This window comes from Calypte anna, chromosome 23 (assembly GCF_003957555.1).
Source record: "Calypte anna isolate BGI_N300 chromosome 23, bCalAnn1_v1.p, whole genome shotgun sequence".
Lineage (NCBI taxonomy): Eukaryota > Metazoa > Chordata > Aves > Apodiformes > Trochilidae > Calypte > Calypte anna.
This window is the reverse complement of record NC_044268.1, coordinates 6,054,504-6,077,505: the sequence shown is the minus strand read 5'-3', so window position 1 is coordinate 6,077,505 and position 23,002 is coordinate 6,054,504. Positions and strand designations below refer to the sequence as shown.

At 46.3% G+C, this 23,002-nt stretch overlaps 2 protein-coding genes across 7 annotated transcripts in view; one reads left to right on the top strand and one right to left on the bottom strand.

Moving 5' to 3' along the window:
* Positions 1-603: 603 nt before the first annotated feature.
* Positions 604-19,469, top strand: CTPS1 (CTP synthase 1). 2 transcript variants are annotated; one of them, XM_030464497.1, is made up of 19 exons: positions 604-702; positions 946-1,119; positions 1,536-1,706; positions 2,482-2,582; positions 3,700-3,816; positions 5,185-5,268; positions 5,481-5,561; positions 7,254-7,405; positions 8,578-8,710; positions 10,074-10,162; positions 11,060-11,154; positions 11,705-11,767; positions 12,567-12,610; positions 13,202-13,298; positions 13,564-13,619; positions 13,718-13,814; positions 14,086-14,230; positions 16,448-16,538; positions 17,844-19,469. In XM_030464497.1, the coding sequence occupies exons 2-18, from the start codon at positions 954-956 to the stop codon at positions 16,530-16,532; spliced, it is 1,776 nt and encodes a 591-aa protein (XP_030320357.1). In that variant the 5' UTR covers positions 604-702; positions 946-953; the 3' UTR covers positions 16,533-16,538; positions 17,844-19,469. The 2 variants fall into 2 exon arrangements, with proteins under 2 accessions (XP_030320357.1, XP_030320356.1); XM_030464496.1 differs by having other exon boundaries at positions 610-702; positions 942-1,119.
* Positions 19,470-20,746: 1,277 nt separating this feature from the next.
* SCMH1 (Scm polycomb group protein homolog 1) overlaps positions 20,747-23,002 on the bottom strand; it is a 53,658-nt gene continuing 51,402 nt past the window's right edge. For all 5 annotated transcript variants that reach the window (XM_030464382.1, XM_030464384.1, XM_030464385.1 and 2 more), the window contains one exon: positions 20,747-22,769. In XM_030464382.1, the coding sequence (XP_030320242.1) occupies positions 22,644-22,769 (126 nt within the window). In that variant the 3' untranslated portion in view covers positions 20,747-22,643. The remainder of the gene's footprint in view (positions 22,770-23,002) is intronic.

Sequence of the window (23,002 nt, the reverse complement as noted above, 5' to 3'; positions counted from 1 at the left end):
CTGATCCACAATTTAACGAGAACTGGTCAGGAGGTTTTAGAGGCTTCTCTACAGTAGAAAGAGCAGTAATCCTCAGGTAGTACACTGCTCTGTCACTGAGCTGTCATCTCCTACACTGAGGATGCGGAGTAGGGAACATCCAGGAGACATCTGGATTGAACCCTGGCACAACTTGAGTTGTGCCAAAAGTTCCTCTTGTCCCATCCCTTGTTCCTTGGGAGCAGAGCCCGACCCCCCTGGCTCCAACCTCCTCTCAGGGGGTTGCAGAGAGCCACAAGGTCTCCCCTCAGCCTCCTCTGCTCCAGGATCAGCACCCCCAGGGCCCTCAGTTGCTCCAGAGCAGAGCTCTGCTCCCGACCCTTCCGCAGCTCCATTCCCCTCGCCGCACACGCACATCCCCGCACATCCCGCACACTCTCCGCTTTTCCCGCCACTGCCCTGGGTGCGTGGGCGGGGTCAGGGTTGCCCCACCCCAGCTCGTGCTCGCCCCGCCCCCGCCGGAGCGCGCGGCAGCCTCACACCCCACTCGCCCCCTCCCCTCCCCGCCCCAACTGCGCAGGCGCCGAGGGGGAGCTGCGCGTGCGCCCCGCCGCGCGCCGGGCTCATGCGCTTCCCCGGTGCGCGGGCTGCAGCTGTCCCGCGCGCGCCCCGCACCTCCCGCAGCCCCGCACGCACCCGCCGCGCGCCGCCCCGCGGGCACAGGTGGGGGGGAGGTGCGGGAGGAGAGGGGGCAGCGCGCGGGAACAGCGGGTGGCGCGCGCACTGCGGGCCGCGCGTGTGGCGGGAATCTGTGTGAGGGGAGAGAGGGAGAAGGGGGGGGGCGGCCCTCAGGGAGCCCCGGGGGTGCTGCGGGCAGGAACGGCGGGTGCGGGTCTGGGTCTGGGTCTGGGTCTGTGCCCCCTGCCCCGGCAGAGCCCTCGCTGAGGCGGTGTCGCCGTCAGGCAGCGAGGCAGATGAAGTACATCCTGGTCACGGGCGGGGTGATCTCGGGCATCGGCAAGGGGATCATCGCCAGCAGCATCGGAACCATCCTCAAGTCCTGCGGGCTGCATGTCACCTCCATCAAGATCGACCCCTACATCAACATCGACGCTGGCACCTTCTCCCCGTACGAGCACGGTGAGTGACCCGCGGGGCCGAGCTGAGGGCCGGGGGCTGCCCCGCGGATTCCTGGCTGGCTTTGCCTGGAAGGAACCAACTCCCGGGCATGGCGGAAAAGTTTGTGTCTGATCGTGTGTGGGGGAGCTGCAAACCGACCCTGTCAGCTGTGCCAGAGCCGTGAGGCTGATGGTGCCACCAGCAGACGGCAGAGGATGTGCTCGGGGGTCTGAGTGCTGCCTGCTCAGGAGACTCAGTCCTCAGTGCCCCAGCACTCTTTGCTATGGAAGCCTTTTACGTTTATTAGGCACTTGCTGTGGCAATCGAAGCTGTTTCCTTACACCGGGTTCCTCGGGCTGTCACAGCGAACCCAACAAATGGCTGCTGTGGAACATGTCCCTTTGACAGGTGTCTGTGCCCGTTTCTCTGTGCTGCAGGGGAGGTGTTTGTGCTGGATGATGGAGGGGAAGTGGACCTGGACCTCGGGAACTATGAACGGTTCCTTGATATCCGACTCACCAAAGACAACAACCTGACCACTGGGAAGATCTACCAGTATGTCATCAACAAGGAGAGGAAAGGAGATTATCTTGGCAAAACTGTCCAAGGTGACGTGAATCTTCATTCCTGATGCTTAGAAATATATTCTGTCTTTTTGTCCTGGTCAGATGCTTTTGGTTTTTATTGTGATTTGAGGTCTTTGCGACATGGTATCCTTATGATCTGGTGTGGTTTGTTGTTTGTTTGTTTGTTTGTTTTAAAAGGAGAAGTAGAAGACACAGAAGTGCAGGTGTGGTGATTTGTGCCACACTGAATGAGGTTACCTGTCAGCCCCTCAAAACATTCCAGATTACCTGTCACCCCCTCAAAACATTCCAGTGCTCGTGGACTGGAAATGCAAACAAGCTTCAGACTCACACACCTGTGAATTATTTGTTAATTGGTTAAAATGGTTATTGATTTTGGTAACTGGCATGTAGCTAGAAAACCTGAAATATCTTTGGAGGATCAGATCTGTCTCTTCCCTTTGTGAACATTCTTCACAGCTGGTTTGGATAAGGACTTTGCAGACTTTAACACAGAGTAACTCTCTCTGCTTAGGGCAAAGAACAATTTGTACTTGAATCATGCAGCTTAAAGGAAATGTTGTTTACATGTGTTTAAATTGAGGTAGGATGACAGTTCCTGCAAAGGCACTTCTCTTGAAAATCACAGCCAAGAACAGTCACTTAAAAAATGAGTACTTTTTTAGAGACACAAATCAGTGCTGAAGTGGTCTGGGAAGCACTGTCTAGTAAGTTTCAATAATTTGTTCTGTAATGAGTTCCAGGGAGAAATGTGCACGTGTTGTGGCATTAACCCTTGCCTGGGTTTCTCTTTCAGTTGTTCCCCACATCACAGATGCTATACAAGAATGGGTGATGAGGCAGGCACGGATTCCTGTAGATGAAGATGGCATTGAACCCCAAGTTTGTGTGATTGAGGTTTGTAGCTCTTAAGAAAAAAAAAATTTGCTACTTGTGTGAAGTGAACCAAACCATATGCATATTATGAGTAATTTTGTTTGTTTCTTTTTACAGTAATGTTCAACTCTGGTTTTTTGTTGGTTAAAACCCCTCCTTGCTAGCCTCATGCACTCAGTGTGGTCTTTTCAATGTGCCATTTCTGAATCACATGTAGAAAGAAGAGGGTCTTGGACAGTTACGTTTTGGAGGTGTTTTGCTCTCTGGTTTAATGTGAATTAGTCTGTTTTAGCTCTTGTAAGTATATACAAAAGTTTGAGTTGATCATGCTGTGACCTCCTCTTCCTTGGTGGTAGGAAAGCACCCTCTGGAAGCAGCTGTGTTTCTTCCTTAGCAGCTTTGGAGTGTTCAGGCACAGACCTAAAAGGGAATGTGCCTCCTCTGAAGTTAGAGGTGACAAACCCCATTAAATTTGCCCGTGCATTGTGTGGGACATTCTGCTGCCAGAGGAGACAGAGCAGGGTGAAGGCTCTGAGGGAGCTGCTGAGCTGGCTGGCAGGCTGTGCAGGGAGCTTGCTGGAGTCCTGGTGGTGGTGACTGAGCTCTCCCTGCAGCTCCAGTGCCAACTTCTGTTCTAGGATTCAAAAGCCTGGATTTTAGTGCCTTGAGGCACTCTGACAGCTCAAGGGAGGCTGAAGGTCCTCCAAAGAGTGCCTTGTGTCTCTGTTCCTACATGTGTCTAAGCCTCCTCTACATAGTTACTAAAACTTTACAGAAATTTTGCTTCTCTGTGCCACCAGTGTTCATAAATAATAATTTTAACACCTGAACCTTTTCCCTGAAGAGATAATAAAGGTGAAGCTAAAGCTAAATGTCCCTGGAGAGGTGCTGCCTGTATGAGAAGCTGTTTCTCTTGTGGCTTTTTGATTTTGAGGGAAATTATGAAGGTAAAATAATAGTTGGGATAGATAGAAAATCTTGCTTTTATATTGGTGTTGATGCTTCTGCAGGGGATCAGAGGAAGGTGCTAGGGAGATATTTTAGTGCCATTTTATATATGTTTTAGTAAGTTTCAGCATACAAATTCAATAGGGGGTGGTTTGGTACTACCTTTAATTCTAAATATTGTCTTTTTCAGCTTGGTGGGACAGTAGGTGATATTGAGAGCATGCCTTTTATTGAAGCTTTTCGCCAGTTCCAGTTCAAAGCCAAAAGAGAGAATTTTTGTAACATCCATGTCAGTCTAGTTCCCCAGGTAAGGACCTAAAATCATTAGGGGCTTCCCCAGTCCCAAACTTGCTTTCTAAATGTGTGTTTCTGAAATGCTGTGTCCATAGTCACATATGTATAAGCTTCTGGGAGAAATGCAGAGATTGTATGGTTACTTACTTACATAAAGTTCACAAGAAGTGAACAGAAACTTTTCAAAGTGTGTAAATAGAATAAACAGCTGGCAGTTGCATTTTTAACTACTGTTTTCCTCTATGGAATTATCACCCAGCTTTTGAAGGTAAACTTGTTTTCTAAGGGCTGAAAACACTCGGTCTTCTTTCATTTGTACAGCCCTGCATTTCAGCCTAGCTGATACAAGAGCCAGTGATGTAGCTTCATGGGGCTTCACAACCTCTTGGACCTATTAGGCCATATTCCAAGATCTTCTTGAAGTTCTTTAATGTTTCTGTGTGCCCCATTTTTCCCCCCAGGATTTACGTTAGCTGTAGTTCATAAAGTTGGTTGTTACATTTCTAATTTCAAAATGTAACACTGTGTTTTGCATTGTGATCTGGGTTTTGTGGTTTTTTGCATGTTTTGATCTTTAACAGTAATTTCAGTGGCTGACATTCAGCTGCTCTAGAACCTCTACCAAGCTCAGTGTCAGTTGCCCTCAGTTCAGAGATTCAATGAAGAAAAAGTGCCATGAAGTAGTGCTAGGATAACAGTTATTAGGAATCACAAAGAAAAATAAAAATAACATCCTTATGTGCCAAAGAGATGGGGTGAAATCCAGTTAATATCAAAAGCATATGAAGGTATTTTATGCCATGAAGCTTGATAAAACCTCAGCTGTATCAGATGCTCTGGTTTTGGAGGCAAGTTAGTCTTAACCAAACAAAAAATTTTGACTGCAGGAGTTACTGGTGAGAAAGTTCTTCCATTGGCTATGTTAACACTGCTGGAGAGCAGAGTTCCTTGGCTTGGAGCTGGATTTGACAGAGCAACTTTAGTTGTTTAGTTGTTACTGGAGTGCAGATCAATCTTTGTTTTCCTCTCTCTCTCTCCTTTTCTGTCCAGCCCAAGTGGTCAGAGGGGGAAAAAAAAAATTAAAAAATAGTTATTTGGAGGGAGCAGTGACTGTCTTCTTCCTTCTCTCTTTAATATATACCTACTTACTGTACAGACTTGAACTGCTAGTTTCTGCTAGTTGCTTTCAGTCCTTGAGGTAAAAATGGTATATACAGGGGTATTTATTTTATCTGCATGAATTCTTTAAGCACTAGGTCAAAGTTTTTACAGGATTTTTGGGGTGGAGGGTCCCAATTAGCCATTGCTAATATCATTATTATATGTAGTCATTGCTACATATCATCATAATTTGATACACCATCTTCTGCTCTTTGGCCAGCCAAGCTCTACAGGAGAGCAGAAGACTAAACCCACCCAAAACAGTGTTCGTGAGCTCAGAGGTCTTGGTCTCTCACCAGATCTGGTAAGTTTTGCTCTGTGGCTTTGAATTTAAAAGCTAATTAAATAATGCTTAGGTGGAGGGTTCTTGTATATTACTAATAAACATAATTATGGAGCTGGGTTTGTTCCCCAAGGCACAGAGGCTGAAAGAAGAGAGCTTTTTTAGGGGTTTGTTGTATGAATGTCTCAGTATTTCTGTTCTGCTTCACTACCTTGATGTTGCTGTTCTGTTAGATTGTTTGCAGGTGCTCCACTCCACTGGATACCTCAGTAAAAGAAAAGATTTCCATGTTCTGTCATGTTGAACCAGAACAGGTAAAGATTGCAGTCTGCACTTGTTTGCAGTAAATGTTCTGTCCTAGCTGTTTGTCAAATGGTGACTGTAGTTTTATTTGAGTGTAGCATTTTGTGTTCTGTGTCTTTTGTTAGCTGCATAGTTCATTTGCTGCTTTGTCTTAACTACATTCCTTACATATTTACAAAATATTACAAAATACTACAGTATTACAAAAATATTCCTTTTTATGCCAGCAGCCAAGTTTTCTTACAAGGTAGTTAGCATAGGCTTAGGGAATTCTCTGGAATCCAAGGTATTTTCTGAATAGCTGGTTTTGACTTGGTTATCCTTCCACATTCCTTCTTTGAATACAGAGGAATGAGGTTTTCCAGTACTTAGAGACTAAAAAGTAGTTGCCTAAAATTAGATTTAAAGGGTAACATGAGTGTAATTCATACACTGCTCTTCTCACAGTATTTTTCTTCTGCTGGAGATTGCACAGAGACATAGAAATGGTGTTTGAGAGAAGCATTGCTTCACTTGAATGTTATGTGATATGCAAAAATTCCATGTGAGCATGATTCTTTTTATACTGAGAATACTCTGCATAGCACTCTGAGGTGGACCTTGGAAAATAATCACCTAGTCTGTAGGCTAAAAGTTACCCTTTTCCCATCCACCTGGACCTTGAAAAATTCTGGTTTTTTGACTCTGTCAGGTAATTTTTATTAATTTCTTATACAATGGAATCAAACTTAAGTCTTGCTGATTGAAGTTTTACATTCAGAATTAGCTGACAGTAATTTTGTTGTCTTAACAGTTCAATATCTACCTCTTGTTGGCCAGGAATTGAAAATACATTGGCTTTTGTCAGTCATTCTCCAGGGAGTTCAGTGCAGTTTCACATAGCTGTTTCTCTGACTGCAGCTGCACACTAATTGATAAGTAAATTGTAATGACCACAGAGGAGGTGAATTTTCAGCCTTGGGGATTTTGCTGGTGCAGTGTTGAACTCTGCTTTCACTTCAGTCAGGAGAAACAAGGATTTAAATATGGGTTTGGCAGTATATTTTTGATCCTTGAAGAACAGTCTCATCCTTGATGGACAGTTGTCCAGAGCCATCTTTCTGCCTCTCTGCTGGCCCATTTCAGTGAACTCAAACCACTGACATAAATACTGACCTAAGAATTCTTTGCTTGTAGGTGTTTAATTCTAAATTTGATGAAGGATGCTCTGTAAATTTATTGCTGTATTAGATCACAAATTTTATATGGACTTTAATAGAACTGGGAGCCCTGGTTAAGAATGACAGTGGTGGGCAGCAGGGAAGCTGGGCTTGTGGGCAGTTTAACTGTGATTTCAAGTTATAAGTTAAGTGTAGTTTCAAGCTGTGATACTTACCGGGAAGGCAGTATCACAGAAGTGTTTTTGAAGTGTTCTTTAACCTTTGCTATGCACTTAACTTACATGGCAGCTGATTTTCTTACTGCTCATCTATCTATCTGCTTTTATCCAGCTGCTTCTTACTGCTCTAACCCTTCAAGGTTGATCTTTTCATGTATGTGAAACCAGTGCTAAGCTATTCATATGTAATGTTACTCAACAAATGTTATTTCCTGGAAATTCAAGTGTTTATATGGGTGTCTGCTCGAGATAGAAGCTCTCTGAGTATCTGTTTGAAAATAATTGCATAAGCACGGTTTTAATGACACTGCTGTTGTGTGAACAGGTAATCTGTGTTCATGATGTCTCCTCCATCTACCGGGTTCCTCTGCTGCTAGAGGAGCAAGGAGTTGTTGACTACTTCAGACACAGGCTTGACCTTCCCATTGAGAGGCAGCCCAGGAGGATGCTCATGAAGTGGAAGGAAATGGCTGACAGGTGAGATGCACTGCTGGGCATCCTTGGAGTTAAGACTGGATTAGTTTTTTCTTCTTGGTTGATAGGTTTTGGGTGGTCAGTGCTACTTCATGTTCCTTATATGTTCTTCTGCACTCAAGTTCTTTTTTTTCTTATTTTTCCTACAAAAATGCATTCTTTTTCCTAGGTACTAAACTGGGAAAAAAAATCTCTCCATATGAGAAGCCTGTGGGATGTTACTGAATTCCTTAGCTTGTGCTGGTAGTGTACTCAGAACTAGTTTCAAGTAATTAAAAAGGTGGGCAACTCTGCCCTCCCTTTTTATACAGAAAAAACAGTGACATTGCAAAGTGTTGTAATCTTTTGGTGGCCATATATGGGAGTCATTAGGTGTGTCAGTAAAAGTTTACCTTTTGATTATGTTTTCAAGAAGCAAAAGACCTCTTTTTGTAGCTGTTCTGAGACTCCTGGGACACTGGGGGGATTTGTGTGGGGAACTGACTCCAGGCTTAAAGGACCATAGTGAATTGAGTCTTTATGTTTGCCCTTGTAAGAACCTAATTTTCAAAATCTAGAGATTCCCTTTATATTTACATATAATTCAGTAACATTTCCTGTTGATGGGGACAGCCCTGGGTAAGCAGTTTAGTGAAAAGTACTTACCAATTATGATATAAAAGTAAAACAATCACTTAGCTGTAGCTGAGAAAGCTGTGTAAATCCTGTCTGCCAGGTGCTGAGGAGTGAAAGTGTAGGCAGTACAACTTTAGGACTCTAAAAAGTCCTTTTAATATTTCTAGGTGTTGAGGTGAACTCAGTCAGAAGCACTGTGGGAAGGTGCTGTGCAGTGTAAACATGGGCAGAGCTCCTCATAATTCACTGCAGCCCTTGAACCTAATATTGCTTCCAGAAAAGACAGCTTGGAATTACTCAGAATGGCTTTTCAGCATAAGGAGAGATGAGTTGATTTTACACAGGGCTTTCTGCAACTGCTTCTTGTCATTCTTCTTTTTTTCTTTTTTTTCCTTTGACGTTTTAAGTCATAATTATTTTTAAAAGTCACCTCTTCTAAAGTCATCATCTCTGGTTGGACAGACTTTCAAGGGCCCAGCTGTTTGTTACTTGAAAAGCTGAACAGAATGTGCCATTTCCTGATGATGATGAAATAACTCTGGTGTTTTGCTTTTGTTTAGGTATGACCGTCTCCTTGAAACATGTTCCATTGCACTTGTTGGCAAATACACCAAGTTTTCAGATTCCTATGCCTCTGTCATTAAAGCACTGGAGCATTCTGCACTGGCCATCAACCACAAACTTGACATAAAGGTAGAGCTGGGTGCTTGTGTGTAAAAATTTGCCCCTTCCACCTACACTGCCACCCAGCTTCATTAAGTTTTTCACAAACCCACAGACAGTGAGGGGGAGTTGATTCAGACAGAGAACTTTAAATTGTCCTTGGATTACAACATCAAAACATGTGGGGCATAAAACAGCTTCAACAAAAAACAGCCTTTCATCCTGTAGGATAAACAAAAGTTTCTCCAGTGATGAGAACTCCTAAGTGCCCAGTGTTGTATGTTTCTTCGTGATGGAGATGTAGAAACATTTGAAGAGAGGGCTCTTTGCTTTTATTTTCTCTGACCATTGCTGGAAGTGATCTTTTTTTAGGGTTTCTGCTGTTATCCTTGTGGTACTCAAGTTGTATGATGTTTCTGCCTCAGGCCTTATTAAGTTTTTAGTGCTGGTGTGGCTGCACAGGTGCTTTTAAGGGTTCTGGTTGTAGCTGGCTGATCTGAAGAGATGGAGTATGTACCTATGGTCAGGAATTTTACTTCCATTTAAATACATTTTTTATATGGCTGGTGGTTTCATGATGCTAATGAGTCATGGGGGCTTGCTCTAACAGTACTGTTCTATGTTTGGGTTACATTTCAACTTAAAAAGTTGGTAGAGCAGAAAAGAAGGAAAACAATAAGACTGGTGAAGGGTAAATCCTGCTCATGCATGTATGGGCAGTTCCTGACATTTGCATGGTTCAGGAGATTGGGTTCTGTGAGTCCTGTGCATGGAGATTTTATGGTTAAAGATAAAAAAAAAAAAGGGCAGGGAGGGGAGAGGGGTTAAGACTGCCAGAGCATTCAGAAGTTCAGAGGTACTGGAATACTGGAGATGAGAAACTGGAAAAGTTGCAGTTTTTTCCATATGCTCCCAGCATCCTCTCATTACACAGCCTGTGTTTCACCATCTCCTATTTGTTCTTCAGTCCCTCTTGAAGATTAAATTGTAGTTGGTGAGATGGTGTTTCAGTTCTTTCTTCATGTGTGGTTTCTGTCTGCATAGCCATGGGTTCCCATGTGGTGTCCTCCTTTAAGACTTCACATTTAATGAGTCTGGGTCCTGTGGATGTCACATTATTATGCTGAATGTCACAGCAGCACTGCAGAGAGGGGAGGACAGAAAAGACACAACTTCTGTTTGTGCATTGGTAGTAGGATGGTGAGGTCAAGCAGTTCTGTTGACTAGGAGACAGGAAATCAACCCAGAAAAAGACATGAGCAAATATCCACTAGGAAACAAATCCAGAGCTATCCAGGAGGGATGGAGATATCTTAATTTAAGGAGAATTAAGGTGACTCTGTACACTTGTATCAGCATCTCATCATCCTTTTTTATTTTTTTTTCTTCCCAGTACATTGACTCGGCTGACTTGGAGCCTGATACTCTGCAGGAAGAACCTGTCCGGTACCATGAAGCGTGGCAGAAGCTCTGTGGTGCTGAGTAAGACTTTTCTGGCTATTTGGCTATTTCTTTGGAATATACCTGATAAACTTGCTGCTCTTGACAGTTTCAGAATTTAGACCCTCACTGGAGACTGTTTGTTTATGTACTCTACGAGCACAGTGGGACAGTGCCTTATTTACCTCTTAATGAAATGTGGAATAGGCTGTAAAATGGGGAATTGTTAAATTAAGTGAGAGTTTGTGAAAGGCAGCAGCAGAGGAGATGGTTATGCAGAGGAGGATCTGCACAGACTTAGTGGGTAAACAAGGTAAAGAAAATAAGGGGAAAGGGCTGATCTCTTTTGCAGCCAGAGAGGATGGAAAGTGCAACTATGGTAAAAAGTTCTTTAGGAAGGAAGTGTAAGAGGGAAAGAAACATTAGGATGCTGAGTAGTGCTAAGAGTTAGCCCAGAACACAAGAACAAGTAGGGGAGGGCTTGCTGGCTCAGGGAAGCAGGTTTTGGGTGGCACCAGAGCAGAGAGCCTCTTGCAGAATTTGGTGTCACTTTGCCTGTGGTTGGGACACCTTGGCAGTGGCCTCCTCAGCATGGGCCTGCCTGGGTGGCAGGTTTGCAAATGTGTTTGGTGTAGAGCATGCAAGTCATGAAAAAGAACTGTTCTAGGGTTGTAACCTGCACTGTAATTGGGGTTTGGTGGGAAGGTAAATCTATTAAATGCTTCCCTGAAAATTCTGTGGCATTTTATGATGGCTTCACTCCTGTGAAGTGGGAAGGAGCCAGTGCTGCAGACAGGCCTTGCCAGATAGGGCATTTGAGAGACCTTTTCAGGATTGAGGTCTTTCAAGTCCAAGACTTAACATGCTAGTGGTGGTGTGTGGCAGGGGGAACCACACTGGTGAGCCTTAGGTTAATGGAATCTTTTCATCCTCATGCAGTGGAGTTCTTGTTCCTGGTGGATTTGGTGTTCGAGGGACAGAAGGCAAAATTCAAGCTATTTCCTGGGCAAGAAAACAGAAAAAACCCTTCTTAGGTGAGAAACACCTTTCATCCCTGAGAAGAATTAAGAAGGAGGCTGAGTAACAGCCTAAGTGGTCTGCAGCAAGAGCTTTACTGTTTTCATTAGCATCTAGAATGCAGGATTTTGAAGATAATTGACTGAGGAAAGCAGTGATCTGTGCTCCACTTAACTGGGTAATGCATCCATCATCTGCAGTTACCTCTGAAGTGGTTGGAGTTGGCTGGGATGTGATGACATGGAATCTCTGTAATGAGGGGGTTGGAGTCTCAGGGAGTTTCAGAGGAGACTGTGGTGATCTTGGCACAGGGAAATATGTGTCTGCATTTAAACAAAACAGAGCAAGAGACTGGAAATGTGTGAGCAGAGCAGACAGGGAAGGGACATGTGGAGTAAAACTTGTCAGAACTACTCTACACAGTGAACACTCTTCTAAAACCTGGTTAAAGATTTGCCTCCCCCAGGTTTTCCTCCAATTCAGGCCTGCTTTGTGAAGGTGTGTGCAGTACAGGCTCAGTGGTCCTTGTCCTGACTTGCTCTGTTTTCTGTTTTCTGCCCTCTGCAGGAGTTTGTTTGGGAATGCAGTTGGCAGTTGTGGAATTTGCACGCAGTGTTCTTGGTTGGCAAGGTAATTGCACCCTTCCTGGGTTTTGGTTTTTTCTGTGATTGCTTGAGGAATACTTGTAATTGTAAAAATACCTGTAACTTCTTTTTTTTTCACTGAGATGTAGATCTAATTGGTTTTTTTAGCTCTGTAAAATTCCCCATCCTCTTTGATAATTCAAAGGAAAAAAAAATTTTTAATTTAAATCAGGGGAGTAAAGTGTCTTTATAATGAAGGAAAACTTCCTATTGCTTAGTGTGAGGCTCAGTTCTTGAATGAAACAGCTCAGTGGAGATGTCCCTGTGTGTGCTGTACATCCTAAATTCCTCTTACAGCCAGTGGGAATGACTAAAAATAGTTTAAAAAAAAATTCAGCCTACAAGGTAGTGTACTGACTCCAGTGAGTTCAATTGCTTTCTGGGCTCCACTGCTTGAACTGATGAGTCCCTCTTGCTGAAACTCCCTTTCCAGAGAGCTGAATTTAGTTTCTCAGCCTGAAGAGACCTTTTAGGTCTCACTAGCAGTGCAGGTAGGGAAAAATTTGTTTCCCAGAGTACTTCTGCTTCCTTCCTGCTCCCTGGCTTTATTTAAAGTAGTGTAGGCTGAATGATCCCCCCCATTTCATCACTGGTTGCCCAAAGGTTGCAGCCTCCAGGCAGCACTGGGAGCACAAACTGGGAGCACTGGGCAGATGAGGGGCTCAGCAGAGCTGAGGTTGCTGCTTGCCAGCAGTGTGGGAGAGAAATCTTTGTGCCTGGGGGAGATGCTGTCATGGGATAAGGAACTAACTGCTTGTTTTTAACTGATGGACATAACATTGCAGATGCCAACTCGATGGAATTTGACCCCAAAACTTCTCATCCTGTGGTGAGTTTCTGGTGACTTGTGATACCCTTACTGTGCTACGCTGCTCTGCCCAGGTCTGTTGGTAGAGTTAACAGCTTGTATTAGTCCATCTTTTAAGTCTCTTCCATCCTTTACTCATTGAACAGAAAATGTCTTTTCCTAATTAGCTGTATGGCAGCTGCTTCTCACAGGTTGAAACACTGATGAAACACCTCATGAAGTCATTTATCAAAGCTGAAGTGATTCTGAATTGGGGATTTTGTTTCTGTGAGGTTGCTTGCTTGCTTGTGTAACATTTTTAGTTCAGTAAACAGGACAGTGTTAGTGTGTGGGATCTCTGGGCTTTGACAGAGGTCACTTCCAATGCTAAACCTTCCTGAATACCTGTAAACCACCCATATGTTCCTACCACCTGTACCAGAATAACTCATCTAACTAATAACTTACCTAACTAACCTAGTTCTGTTCATCTGCCTTGTCAAGACAGCCTTCCTTGGGGCAGTTTGCTCGTTTGGTGTATGAATCTTGACTTTTTTCCCCCTTTAATCCCAGTCTGCCTGGGACTGTTACTCCTCTCTCATTGTCCCTTCCCTCTCTGAATGCTTTTTGCAGGTTATAGACATGCCAGAACATAATCCTGGGCAAATGGGTGGCACCATGAGGCTTGGCAAGAGAAGAACACTCTTCCAAACCAAGAATTCAATCATGAGTAAGGCATTTTTTTACCTCTTTTGGAAGTATTTCCTGAGCATGATGTGTCTGTATGACAGGTATGGGGCAGTGAGACCTGGGAATGTTCTGGAATAATTTGGTGTTTGCAGACTTTGTTCTGGTAGTGAAATGGTGACCACTGAACTTGGTCCCCTCCTGAAGCTGCAGATTCTGATGGATGCTGCTCATATGTACTTGTTAGGAGTTGGAATTATGTGAGCTGTTGGGCATTTGCTTTAAGAACTGTCTGCTTTTTGGTGTAGGGAAGCTGTATGGGGATCATGATTTCTTGGAAGAGAGGCACAGACACAGATTTGAGGTAAAAATGCTTCTGTAAATTTTGAGCTTTTTTTTTTTCTTTTTTCTGTGTAATCCAAACACCAGATATCATGGATGTTCTTGCTTCTGGTCTTCTAGGTCAATCCAGAATTGAAAAAGTATTTTGAAGAGCAAGGTTTGAAGTTTGTAGGCCAGGATGAGGAGGGAGAACGAATGGAAGTGGTCGAGTTGGAAGGTGAGTACTTCAGCAACTAGTTTGTGGGTGTAGATATTTACAAGGGAAGGCTATTTGTTCAGAGGCTATTTGAGGAGGGTTTTGTGTGGGACCAGACCAGGCTCTCTAAGAATTAGTCCATCTGTAAAATTACACAAAAAGAATTGCATGTTGCCTGTTCATTTGTGATGAAAGGCAGGACAGAAACAACACCATGATCAGTGCTTTCAGCTGCAGCTCAGCCACAGACTTAAGAGACTTGACCTTAATGTTTTCTTTTTCTTTCTCTTAGAGCATCCTTTCTTCGTTGGGGTTCAGTATCACCCTGAATTCCTTTCTAGACCAATTAAGCCATCTCCCCCATACTTTGGCCTCCTCTTAGCATCTGCAGGAAGACTCACACATTACCTACAAAAGGGCTGCAGACTCTCACCCAGGTAGGCTGAAGGAAGACACCAGCTGGACCTTTCACAGGGCAGTGCTTCTTCCTGCAGGGTATACTGAAAAATTCTTTTGGCACAGAGTTGCTGCAGGGTAGCTGTGGGGTATTTGCAGCCCCTTTCTGTTCTGCTCTTTCTTTGAAACCTCTTGTCTTTCAAGATTGACTGCAGTGCACAGCCCTGTCCCACAGTGAGGTCCTGACTGCAGGTACAGTACTGCAGTCTCCTGTTGTTGGTCAGTTTGGGGAAACTGAGCTGGGCCTGCTCTGAGGGACTGGTTGGTCCTTAAAGAATTTGTTCCTCTTGCTGGTTTAAGAATGGGCTCTGGTGGTCACTGCTTTTTTTAATTTGTTGGGGTTTTTTCCTGCCAACTTAGGCTTTCTTTTGTCTCATTTTGCAAAGCAGCTACTGTTTTGGGTAGACTTAATGCTATGTTTATTTCCTTCTGCTGCTCCCTAACACCCTGCAGTTCTGCTCAGCAGACCTGGCAATATGCAACAAATAACACTGTGACAATGACTGACCTATTTTCCTCCTTATAGTGAATAGGGAGGGTTCAGTTGTGTAGCTGGAGTGCTAAAGTGCATTAAGCAAGAGTCCCCAAACTAAATGCAAAAGAGCAATGGCACTGAACATATTAAACTATCAAACAAAAAGGAGAGTATTGGCCTTTCTGGGTTGAGCTTCAATGCAGCTGCACCACAGGAATTCCTGTGCTGATGTCTGGAGAGCAGCTGTCAGTTGTGCTCTCACTGATCTGCTCTGAAGAGTTTGTGTTGAAGATGCCTCATTTCAGTGCTTCAAGTGTTGAGGGATATTTTAATTTCCTGCTTTTGCACATATAGTTTGAGATGGCTTCTTAGAGCAGAGGAGCCAAAGTTTCCTCTTAATTGCAGCATCCCAAGTTAGTAAATCTGCTGTTGGAGTCTTGTGAGTGTGGTTACAAATTGCTTCATGTTTAGCATACACTGTAAGTAACTTGCTGGCAGTTGCAGCCCAGCCTGTACTTCCCTTTTTTCCAGTACCTTTGTAACTCCTACCACATTTTCAGCTAAGTCTCATCACTGAACTTCATGAGGTTTGCAGGTGAGACCAAACTGGGAGGAACAGATCATCCACCTGAGGATAGGATGGGGCTGGAGAGTGGGCCAGCAGGAACCTGATAAGGTTTAATGAGGACAGATACAGAGTCCTGTGTCTGGAGAGCCCTTGCAGTTAGAATCCCCCCTCAGGCTGGGGACTGAGCAGCTCTGCTGATGGGCTGCAGCACAGAGAAAATTCAGGAACAGGAAACTGAGCAGGAACCAGGAGTGTGTGCTGGCAGCAGAGGATGAGCAGCTTCAGGGCTGTGTGAGTATCAGCACAGCCAGTAGATGGAGATGAGCGATTATACTGGACATTTGTCAGACCACATCTGGGATATTCTGTGTTTTGGAGTAAAGGAAAACATTGATAAACTGGGGAGAGTTCAGTGGAGACTCAGGAGGCTTTCAGTCCAGTGCCAGTGAGGAGAGGCTGGAGGAGCTGGACTTGTTCTGCCTGGAGAAGGGAAGATATGGGGGACCTGAGAGCAGCCTGCCAGCACCTCCAAAAACATGAGCAAGGTGAACACAGATTCCTTACAGAAGTGCCTGTTGGGGAATGAGAAACAATGGACATAAACTGAAACAAGAGGTTCCAATTGGCTATGAGGATATTTTCCACAATTTGATCCAGTTCTGTGCTGGTTGCTGTGCAGTTTCCCTCTGTGGAAAAGTTCAGAATGTGGCTGGGGGAGCCCTGAGCAGTGGTGCTGATCTGATGGCTGTGCCACTGGTGTTGCTGTTCTCAGGTTCCCTTCCCATCTGAATTATTTTGTGTTTCTGAAAAAGCAGTTTAATGAGTTAAAGGCAATTTTCTTTTACTGGGAACACTCTGGAAGAGAATGGCTTATGGGTGTTTAACCAGACTTCTGCTTCCTGCTTAATTAATTTCATTCAGAATTACTTTGCCTTGTAAAATTCCTGTTCTATGTGTAATCACTTTAATTCACAAACCTTAAAACTGATGATGACTCAATCCTATTTCCAAAGGGACAGCTACCACTAGGAACTTGGTGTGCTTTGCTTTTTAACCCCAGCAGTACTTACCACTAGCTGTGCTGATTCCTGATGCAAAACCAGGTTTGGAAAGCACTTGTGCCTCCTAAAACAATTTCTTTTCTGTATTCTGCAGGGACACATACAGTGACAGAAGTGGCAGCAGCTCACCTGACTTGGAGATAACAGAGCTGAAGTTTCCATCAGTAAATCATGACTGATTCCTGGTAACTTCTAATGACCTCCACCTCTTTTTTTATGGAAAAATTTCTTTGCCCAGTCTTTCCTTCTGGAATGTTTCACATCAGTTGGTAGAAAACTGGCACACCATGGGAAGTGCTGAGGGATCTGTGTAACAGATGTGGGTGGGTGCTTCTTTAGCAAATGGCCACAGAATAGAAGTGTGAAAATACAGGTGGGAGTTTGAGTTCAAATGAAGAAACAAAGCACACATTGCTGGGAATGGGGAGGCAGTGCTGAGCAAGGGGTTACTGGGTCTAGAAAGTTTAGTATGTTGGCACCATTCTCTCACCTTTGCCAAAAAACATTTGTGAAATGGCCGTTTTCCCCCATCTCCTGGGATGGCAGAATTCTCTGTCAAACCAGTGGGGTTGAGCTCAGAATTGTAACAGCTGCTGCAGATGTTCCATGGATGGGAAAACTGGATGTATGTAATCCAGTCACTAGAGCCTGGCATTCAAACTTCCCCAGCAAAAATTGGTTCCCTGTGTGCAGCAGGAGACTGAATGCTTTTTCCCCGTGGTTCCAGCTGGTTCTGTGCAGTGGTTTTGGAGAAGTGAAGCAGCATTTGTGTGCACACACAAGTGAGAGCAGAGGTTTGTTGCTGCATGCCAGTGGTCCAAGGATGTCCATCTCTTCCCCCTTCCTCCTTCATATAACCAACACATCTAAAATTAACTGCAGAGTGAAAATGAGGGTTAACCAGAGTCTAGCACAGGACTGGGCCTCTGCAGCACTGAAGGGAGGTGGGATTTCTGGTGTTGGGTGGTTCCACATCTAATACAGCAGTAAACAAAAAGCTGAAGAGCACTAAATTTTTATCCTCCAAAATACATTCTGAACCTTTGGCTCACTGACAGTAACCAGTGAGCTCCCTGGTGTGACCAGGCTGGGTGCTGAGTTGATACTCAGTGGGTTGGAGGCTGTTGTCAAATGAACTGTAGTGACATTGGCATGTGTGGCATGTCCCCTGTCAGCTGAGTGGCCTGCTGGAGCACAGCTCAGCTCAGCTCAGCTCTTCATAGCTGCAACATAATGACGATTTTACTTTTTTACCCCCAATGGGCCAAGGAGCTGCTTTCCCAGGGGTGCAGTGCACTGCTCATGTTCCCATGGTGAAACTCATGTCCCCTGTGAAACTAAGGGACATTTTTTGTACTGGAAGAGCAGTGGTGTCAGGTCCTGTGTCTCAGTTTGTCTGGGGTGTGCATGTAAAACTCAGACTTGGGGGTGCTGTGTGGTTCCAGCCTGTTGCTCTTCACTGTCAGTAATTCCTGCTTTTCTTTTTTCAGATGTGTCTTCACTGAAGAGAAAAGAGTCATTAAATTTTCCAGGCATTCTTAAAGCAATAGCTTGAACACTGTCAGCTTTGGGCTTTCTTAAGTTATGGTTTTATAATTTTCATTATGAAATCCTGTTCTTTTATTTCCTCAGTTGTTCTGTCTTGTTTATTTGTGTAGATTCTGTTTCTTTCTGGAGGAGAGCTCCACACAGCACATGCACCTAGATTTTCTACAGTTAGCACCATCTGGGAGAGAAAAAGCAAATTTGGGTTGGGATTTGATGTGTTGGTAAGGATCCAGGTGCACACTTCCTTACTAACTCACTGGCCTGAGTGTATCTTGGACACTGACAGCTGAGTTGCTTTCTCCTGCCATTCTGCTCCCTCAACAGCCTTTCCTACTGGTGAAATTAGGTGGATAACATGAAGAAATTAGATTTTTGGAGGCTCTCTTGGTTTTTGAGCTATGCACAGAATAGGTCTGTTTGGCTTTATGCAGTCTTTTTTAATGGGGGAGGGAGGAGCACAGATACAAGACGTTCAGGTTTTTTTTTCAGTAGTATTTAAAAACATTTGGCACTGGTGGTCTTCGTGCATTCATTGCTGGCAATGAACTTTTAATCAGGGAAATACTCCTGATACAGCAGAGTTGATCTGGAACATGGTCAGGTCTGTGATACAGCACTGCAGGGATGCATTAACTTGAGTCATGTTGGGGAGGGCAAACAAAACCACAAAACTGTCAGGCCCATGGCTTCCTGAAACATGGTACAACCCTTCATCCTTTCTTTGCCAGTGTTTGCTGGTGCTGTTTCTTGGGCTGGGAAATTTCAACTCCTTGCATCAAGGGGGAAGTACAAAAAAAGACAGTGAAGTGCTTTCAGATGTTGCCTTTACAGCTCCCGTTGTGATTTGCCTTGGACTGAACAGTTCATGGTGCTTTTTTTTTGCTGTTGATGGGAAGCAGAGCCTTCTGTTGCCTTTTTTTCCACAGGGGAGCTGCAGGTCCCACCCTCAATGCAATTCACAAGTGCAGGTTCCCAAGGGAGGGAGCTCACAATTTGCCCTCAGTGTTACTCTTTAGCTGTTAGCTGTGTGCAGGTGATCAGCTCAGCTTTGCAGTTCTGAGGTGGGGAAATGCATTCACCTTTTCTGTTTTCCTGCCTCTGGCTGCAGTGTAAGTGACACAGGTTTTGGCCTCTGGTAAATGAGAAGTGTCCCATTTGGCTGAAGTGGATCTTCAGAATTCTTCAGTTCATTTAAACTGGGAGAATCCTTCATGTCTTGAGCCTGGCTGAGTATTAATCATGTATCTGATGCCAAACTTTCCTGTCTCGTCTGAACTGATCTTTTCTGCATCCTCTCTTGCTTTATTCCTCAGTTTCTTTAAATGCACACTATAAATATAAAGCTGCTTTTAGCTGGGAAAGCACTGAGCATTCTTTGTGTGTGCCAGTTGTAACAGTGCTGCAAAAATGATCAACCAAGTCAGGATGCTCTGTACTGAACAAACACTGGCCATGAAGTGGCAGGTGCTCAGCAGTGTGAGGTCATTACTTCCTTTTCTTTCTCCTGAACTGTTTTTCTTTTGGCCAAAACTGTGCAACTGACTCAGCCATTTGTAATAAAATTAGTAACTAGCCAAGAGCTTGCTGTGTTATGGAGGGAGAAAAACAACCGAAGGGTAATACTAATTTTAAACTAATTCGGTGTAGGCTGGACAAGTTTGTTAGCAGCATTTGCTACAATCTGGCTGAAACTGTGGGGCAGTGGAGAAGCTTGGGACCTGTCCTGAGCCTGCAGCCTGTGCAGGGCATGGTGTTGGTGTTCACTTGCTGCAGGCTGCCTGGCAGGGTTGCTGCCTTCTTCCCAGAGCTGGGGCTGGTCCCAGTGCAGTGACCCAGGGCTTGGGGCTCTCCTGTCCTCTGGGGCCATCACTGCTGCTCCTTTCTGCCTTCCCCAGGAGCAGCCTCGCAGCTTGGGTTGAATTATCCACTCCCCCCTGCCCAGACAGCTCTGGGGACATTGGGCCCAGGGACACCCCAGGGCCCTGCACTCTGGGATGTGGGGAAGGGCTGTGGGGTCACCTTGGAAGCTTTTGTTACACACGGAGAGAGACAAGGGGGGGGGATGGCTCAGCTTCACCTCCTCCCACCCTTATGGAGAACTTTGCTGCCTCCATAGCCCCCACCTGACCCCTGAGCAGGGCTCCTGTCACCCCAGGAGCTGCCAGCCCAGGGGCAGTCCTGGTGGGGGTGATCACTTTCTGCTGTGATCCACACCCTTTGTGTTGTTTCAGCTCCTTAACTGGGGCTGCAACCTTTTTTGAAGCATCTGAAGTTAAGAAAATGAATGTGTTGAAAGCCAGGCTGGATGGGACTGAGCAGCTGGGTCTAGGGGGAGGTGTCCCCATGGCAGGGGGATGGAACAGACAGTCTGTAAGGCCCCTTCCAACCCAAACCAGGCTGGGATTCAATGATTCCATGAAATGCAGTGAAAGTTTAGAACTGAAATCTGCCTTCACAGGGTTTGTCACTGTAGGGATGCAGGGGAGTGGTCACCATGGGACCTGGCCAAGGCCCCACTGTGCCTCCACAACTCAGCCCCTGCAGCCCAAAAGTCGTCTGCCCCCTCCTCAACCATCCCCAGTGCTGCCAGGCAGGGATGATCCTGGGAAAAACACCCTGGAGAGCATCGAGGAGCTGCTGGGGAGGGAGCAGGCAGGGTTGGAGGTGAGCTCTGAGCTCTCCTTCATCACATATCAGGTTGCTGCTGGGGTTTTGCTTTTCTCAGCCCAGGTCTGGCCCAGCTCCCACAGAGGCACAGGAGGAGCTGGGCAGGAGCAGCCCTGCACCCCCCACCCCTGCAGGGCCCAGGCAGGGGATCCCCCCACCAGCACACATACCCATCAGGGAGGAACTCAGTTATCCTTTTATTTATAAACAAATCAACATAAAATAAGTGCAGAGGAAAGCACTGGCTGACCCCACCAAGGGACCTGCCTGATCCGTGTCAGGTGAAAACGAGGGGTGCCCTGGGGCTTGTGTTTCACTCTGCTAGTGAGCCCCACATCCCTCTGACCCCACTGGTGCAGCAGTGAGGACAGCAGCACACACTGTGCTATACAGCTTTTTATTACTTTGGGGTTTTTGTTTTTTTATTGTTCTTGGGGTTTTTTGCAACTTTTCCCCTTAGGGGTAAACCTGACCCAGTTCAAGACTGGAGGGTTGTCACAAGGAGGCCTCTCCTGCTGCTGGCCAGGACCCTCGAGCTTGGCAGGGATGAGGGTGTGAGAGGTTGCTCAGGATGCACAGAGGGTGAGCTAAAGCCAGAAGGAGGAGAAGTGCTTGCAGCAGAGCTCCCCATCCCAGCCCTTTTGTCACTGCAGGAGGCAAAGGTGTGCAGGAGCTGTGGGTGCATGCGTGGGGACACACTGGAAGCTCTCCCCTTCCCCTCCACTGCTCCTCTCCATCAGCCTCTTCCCCAGGTCAGACCGTGGGGGCTGGTGATGCTCCAGGGGTGCAGCCCCTGTCCCCACAGACACCCCCATCCTGGCAGATGCTGCCCAGGGGACACAAGGCATGGGTGGGTGACTGAGACTCCTCTTGCAGCTGCAGTAACGTGTCTGGGACAGCAGGTTACTGCTCAAGTGCCATCAAAAATAAATATATTAGACTGTCTGAAACAAACAGGAGCACCCAGGTAGGGCAAAGCCCTGGCAGGAAGAGCAACACAAGGACAGGTCACCACACTGTGACCCTCTGACTTGCATGACCCAAAACCCTCTTGCACATGCTGAGCTGGGACGGACCAAAACCAGAGGGCTGGGAGGGCCCCTGAGAAGACAAAACTGCATTTCTGGCTAAAAATCTCCAAGAGCTGCAAGTTCAACAGGTATAAAAATCATTTCATCATTTTAAACAGATGACTCCTTATAAAAAAAAGAGAAATTAAAAAAATAAAACAACAAACCCTAAAAAAAAAAAAAAAAAAAAAAGAAAAAAAAAACAAAAAGGAGCAAAGGATCAGTTGAGTCCTGCAGCATCCAGACAGCCTCCAATGCTGACCCAGGCCCATCCCTGACACGGCCATGCCAGGCCCAGCCCTGCTCCTCAGCTCCCCCAATATTTGCTCCACGCTCCCGCGTGGCCCCCTCAGTCAAAAATAAATATGAAAGCCTCCACCCCTGTTCTGATGTCCCAGCCAGGGGGAGGCTGGGAGCTGAGAGGCGGACAGTGCTCAGGAGGTGAGTGGACCCCAGGGTGGGAGGCCGGGCACCTCCTGGCATGGAAGACAGGACAGTCACTGCTCTGAGCTTGGCATGCTGCTCCAGGGGCCAAGTGCAGGTTAGGGACATCATCCCCTTGCAGCAGAGCTGCCCGGAGGAGAGCTCAGCCCCCTGGCCCCACCACCCCTCTGAGGGGCCGGGAGGGAGAGGAGCCAGAGCCAGCCCAGTCCCAGGGCTCTGCCCAGAGCCACGGCTCCATCCCGGAGAGCAGGAGCAGGAGCCCACGGAGAAGTGTCAGGCGGGTAGCGGGGAGAAACCCTCCCCTTCCAACACGATGCCTGTGACGGAGTCCGGCGTGAGGCCCCCGGGTGTGCCAGCCTCCTCCAGAGTCCCCCTGGTCCCCAGAGTCCCCCTGGTCCCCGGCTGCTGGCGTGGGGCAGGAGGGTGGCACAGCCCCTGCAGCAGGGCCAGGCGTCCGTCTGCGGCGTAAATGGGTGTGTGCATGCATACCTGTCTGCAGGCGAGCGCGGGTATGGATGGCCAGGAGAGGAGCTTCCAGGGTCTGTCCTGCCAAGAGTCCTCTCAGAACTTGCCTTGCTTTAGCTTGTCGATGTGGTAAGTGAGCTTCAGGGCCGGCCCCAGCTTCAGCCCCATGTATTTCATCATCATGTCACTCCGCAGCAGGAGCAGGGCTTTCCCGTCAATCTCCTGCAAGGAGGTGACACCAGCACCCGTCAGCACCACCTCATGCCCCCCTCTAAGCCCCAGAGCCAGCCTATTCCCACACCCACAACAACCAAAGCACTGAGCTGGGTGTGCAAGCACCACAGAAGTGTCTGCAGGTGGTGCAGAGCTGCAGCATCCCAGGGGGGGCAGCCCCACAGCCTCTGAATCCTGCATGGCAGTGGGAAAGGTGCTGAGGGACAACGTGCAGGAGCCAC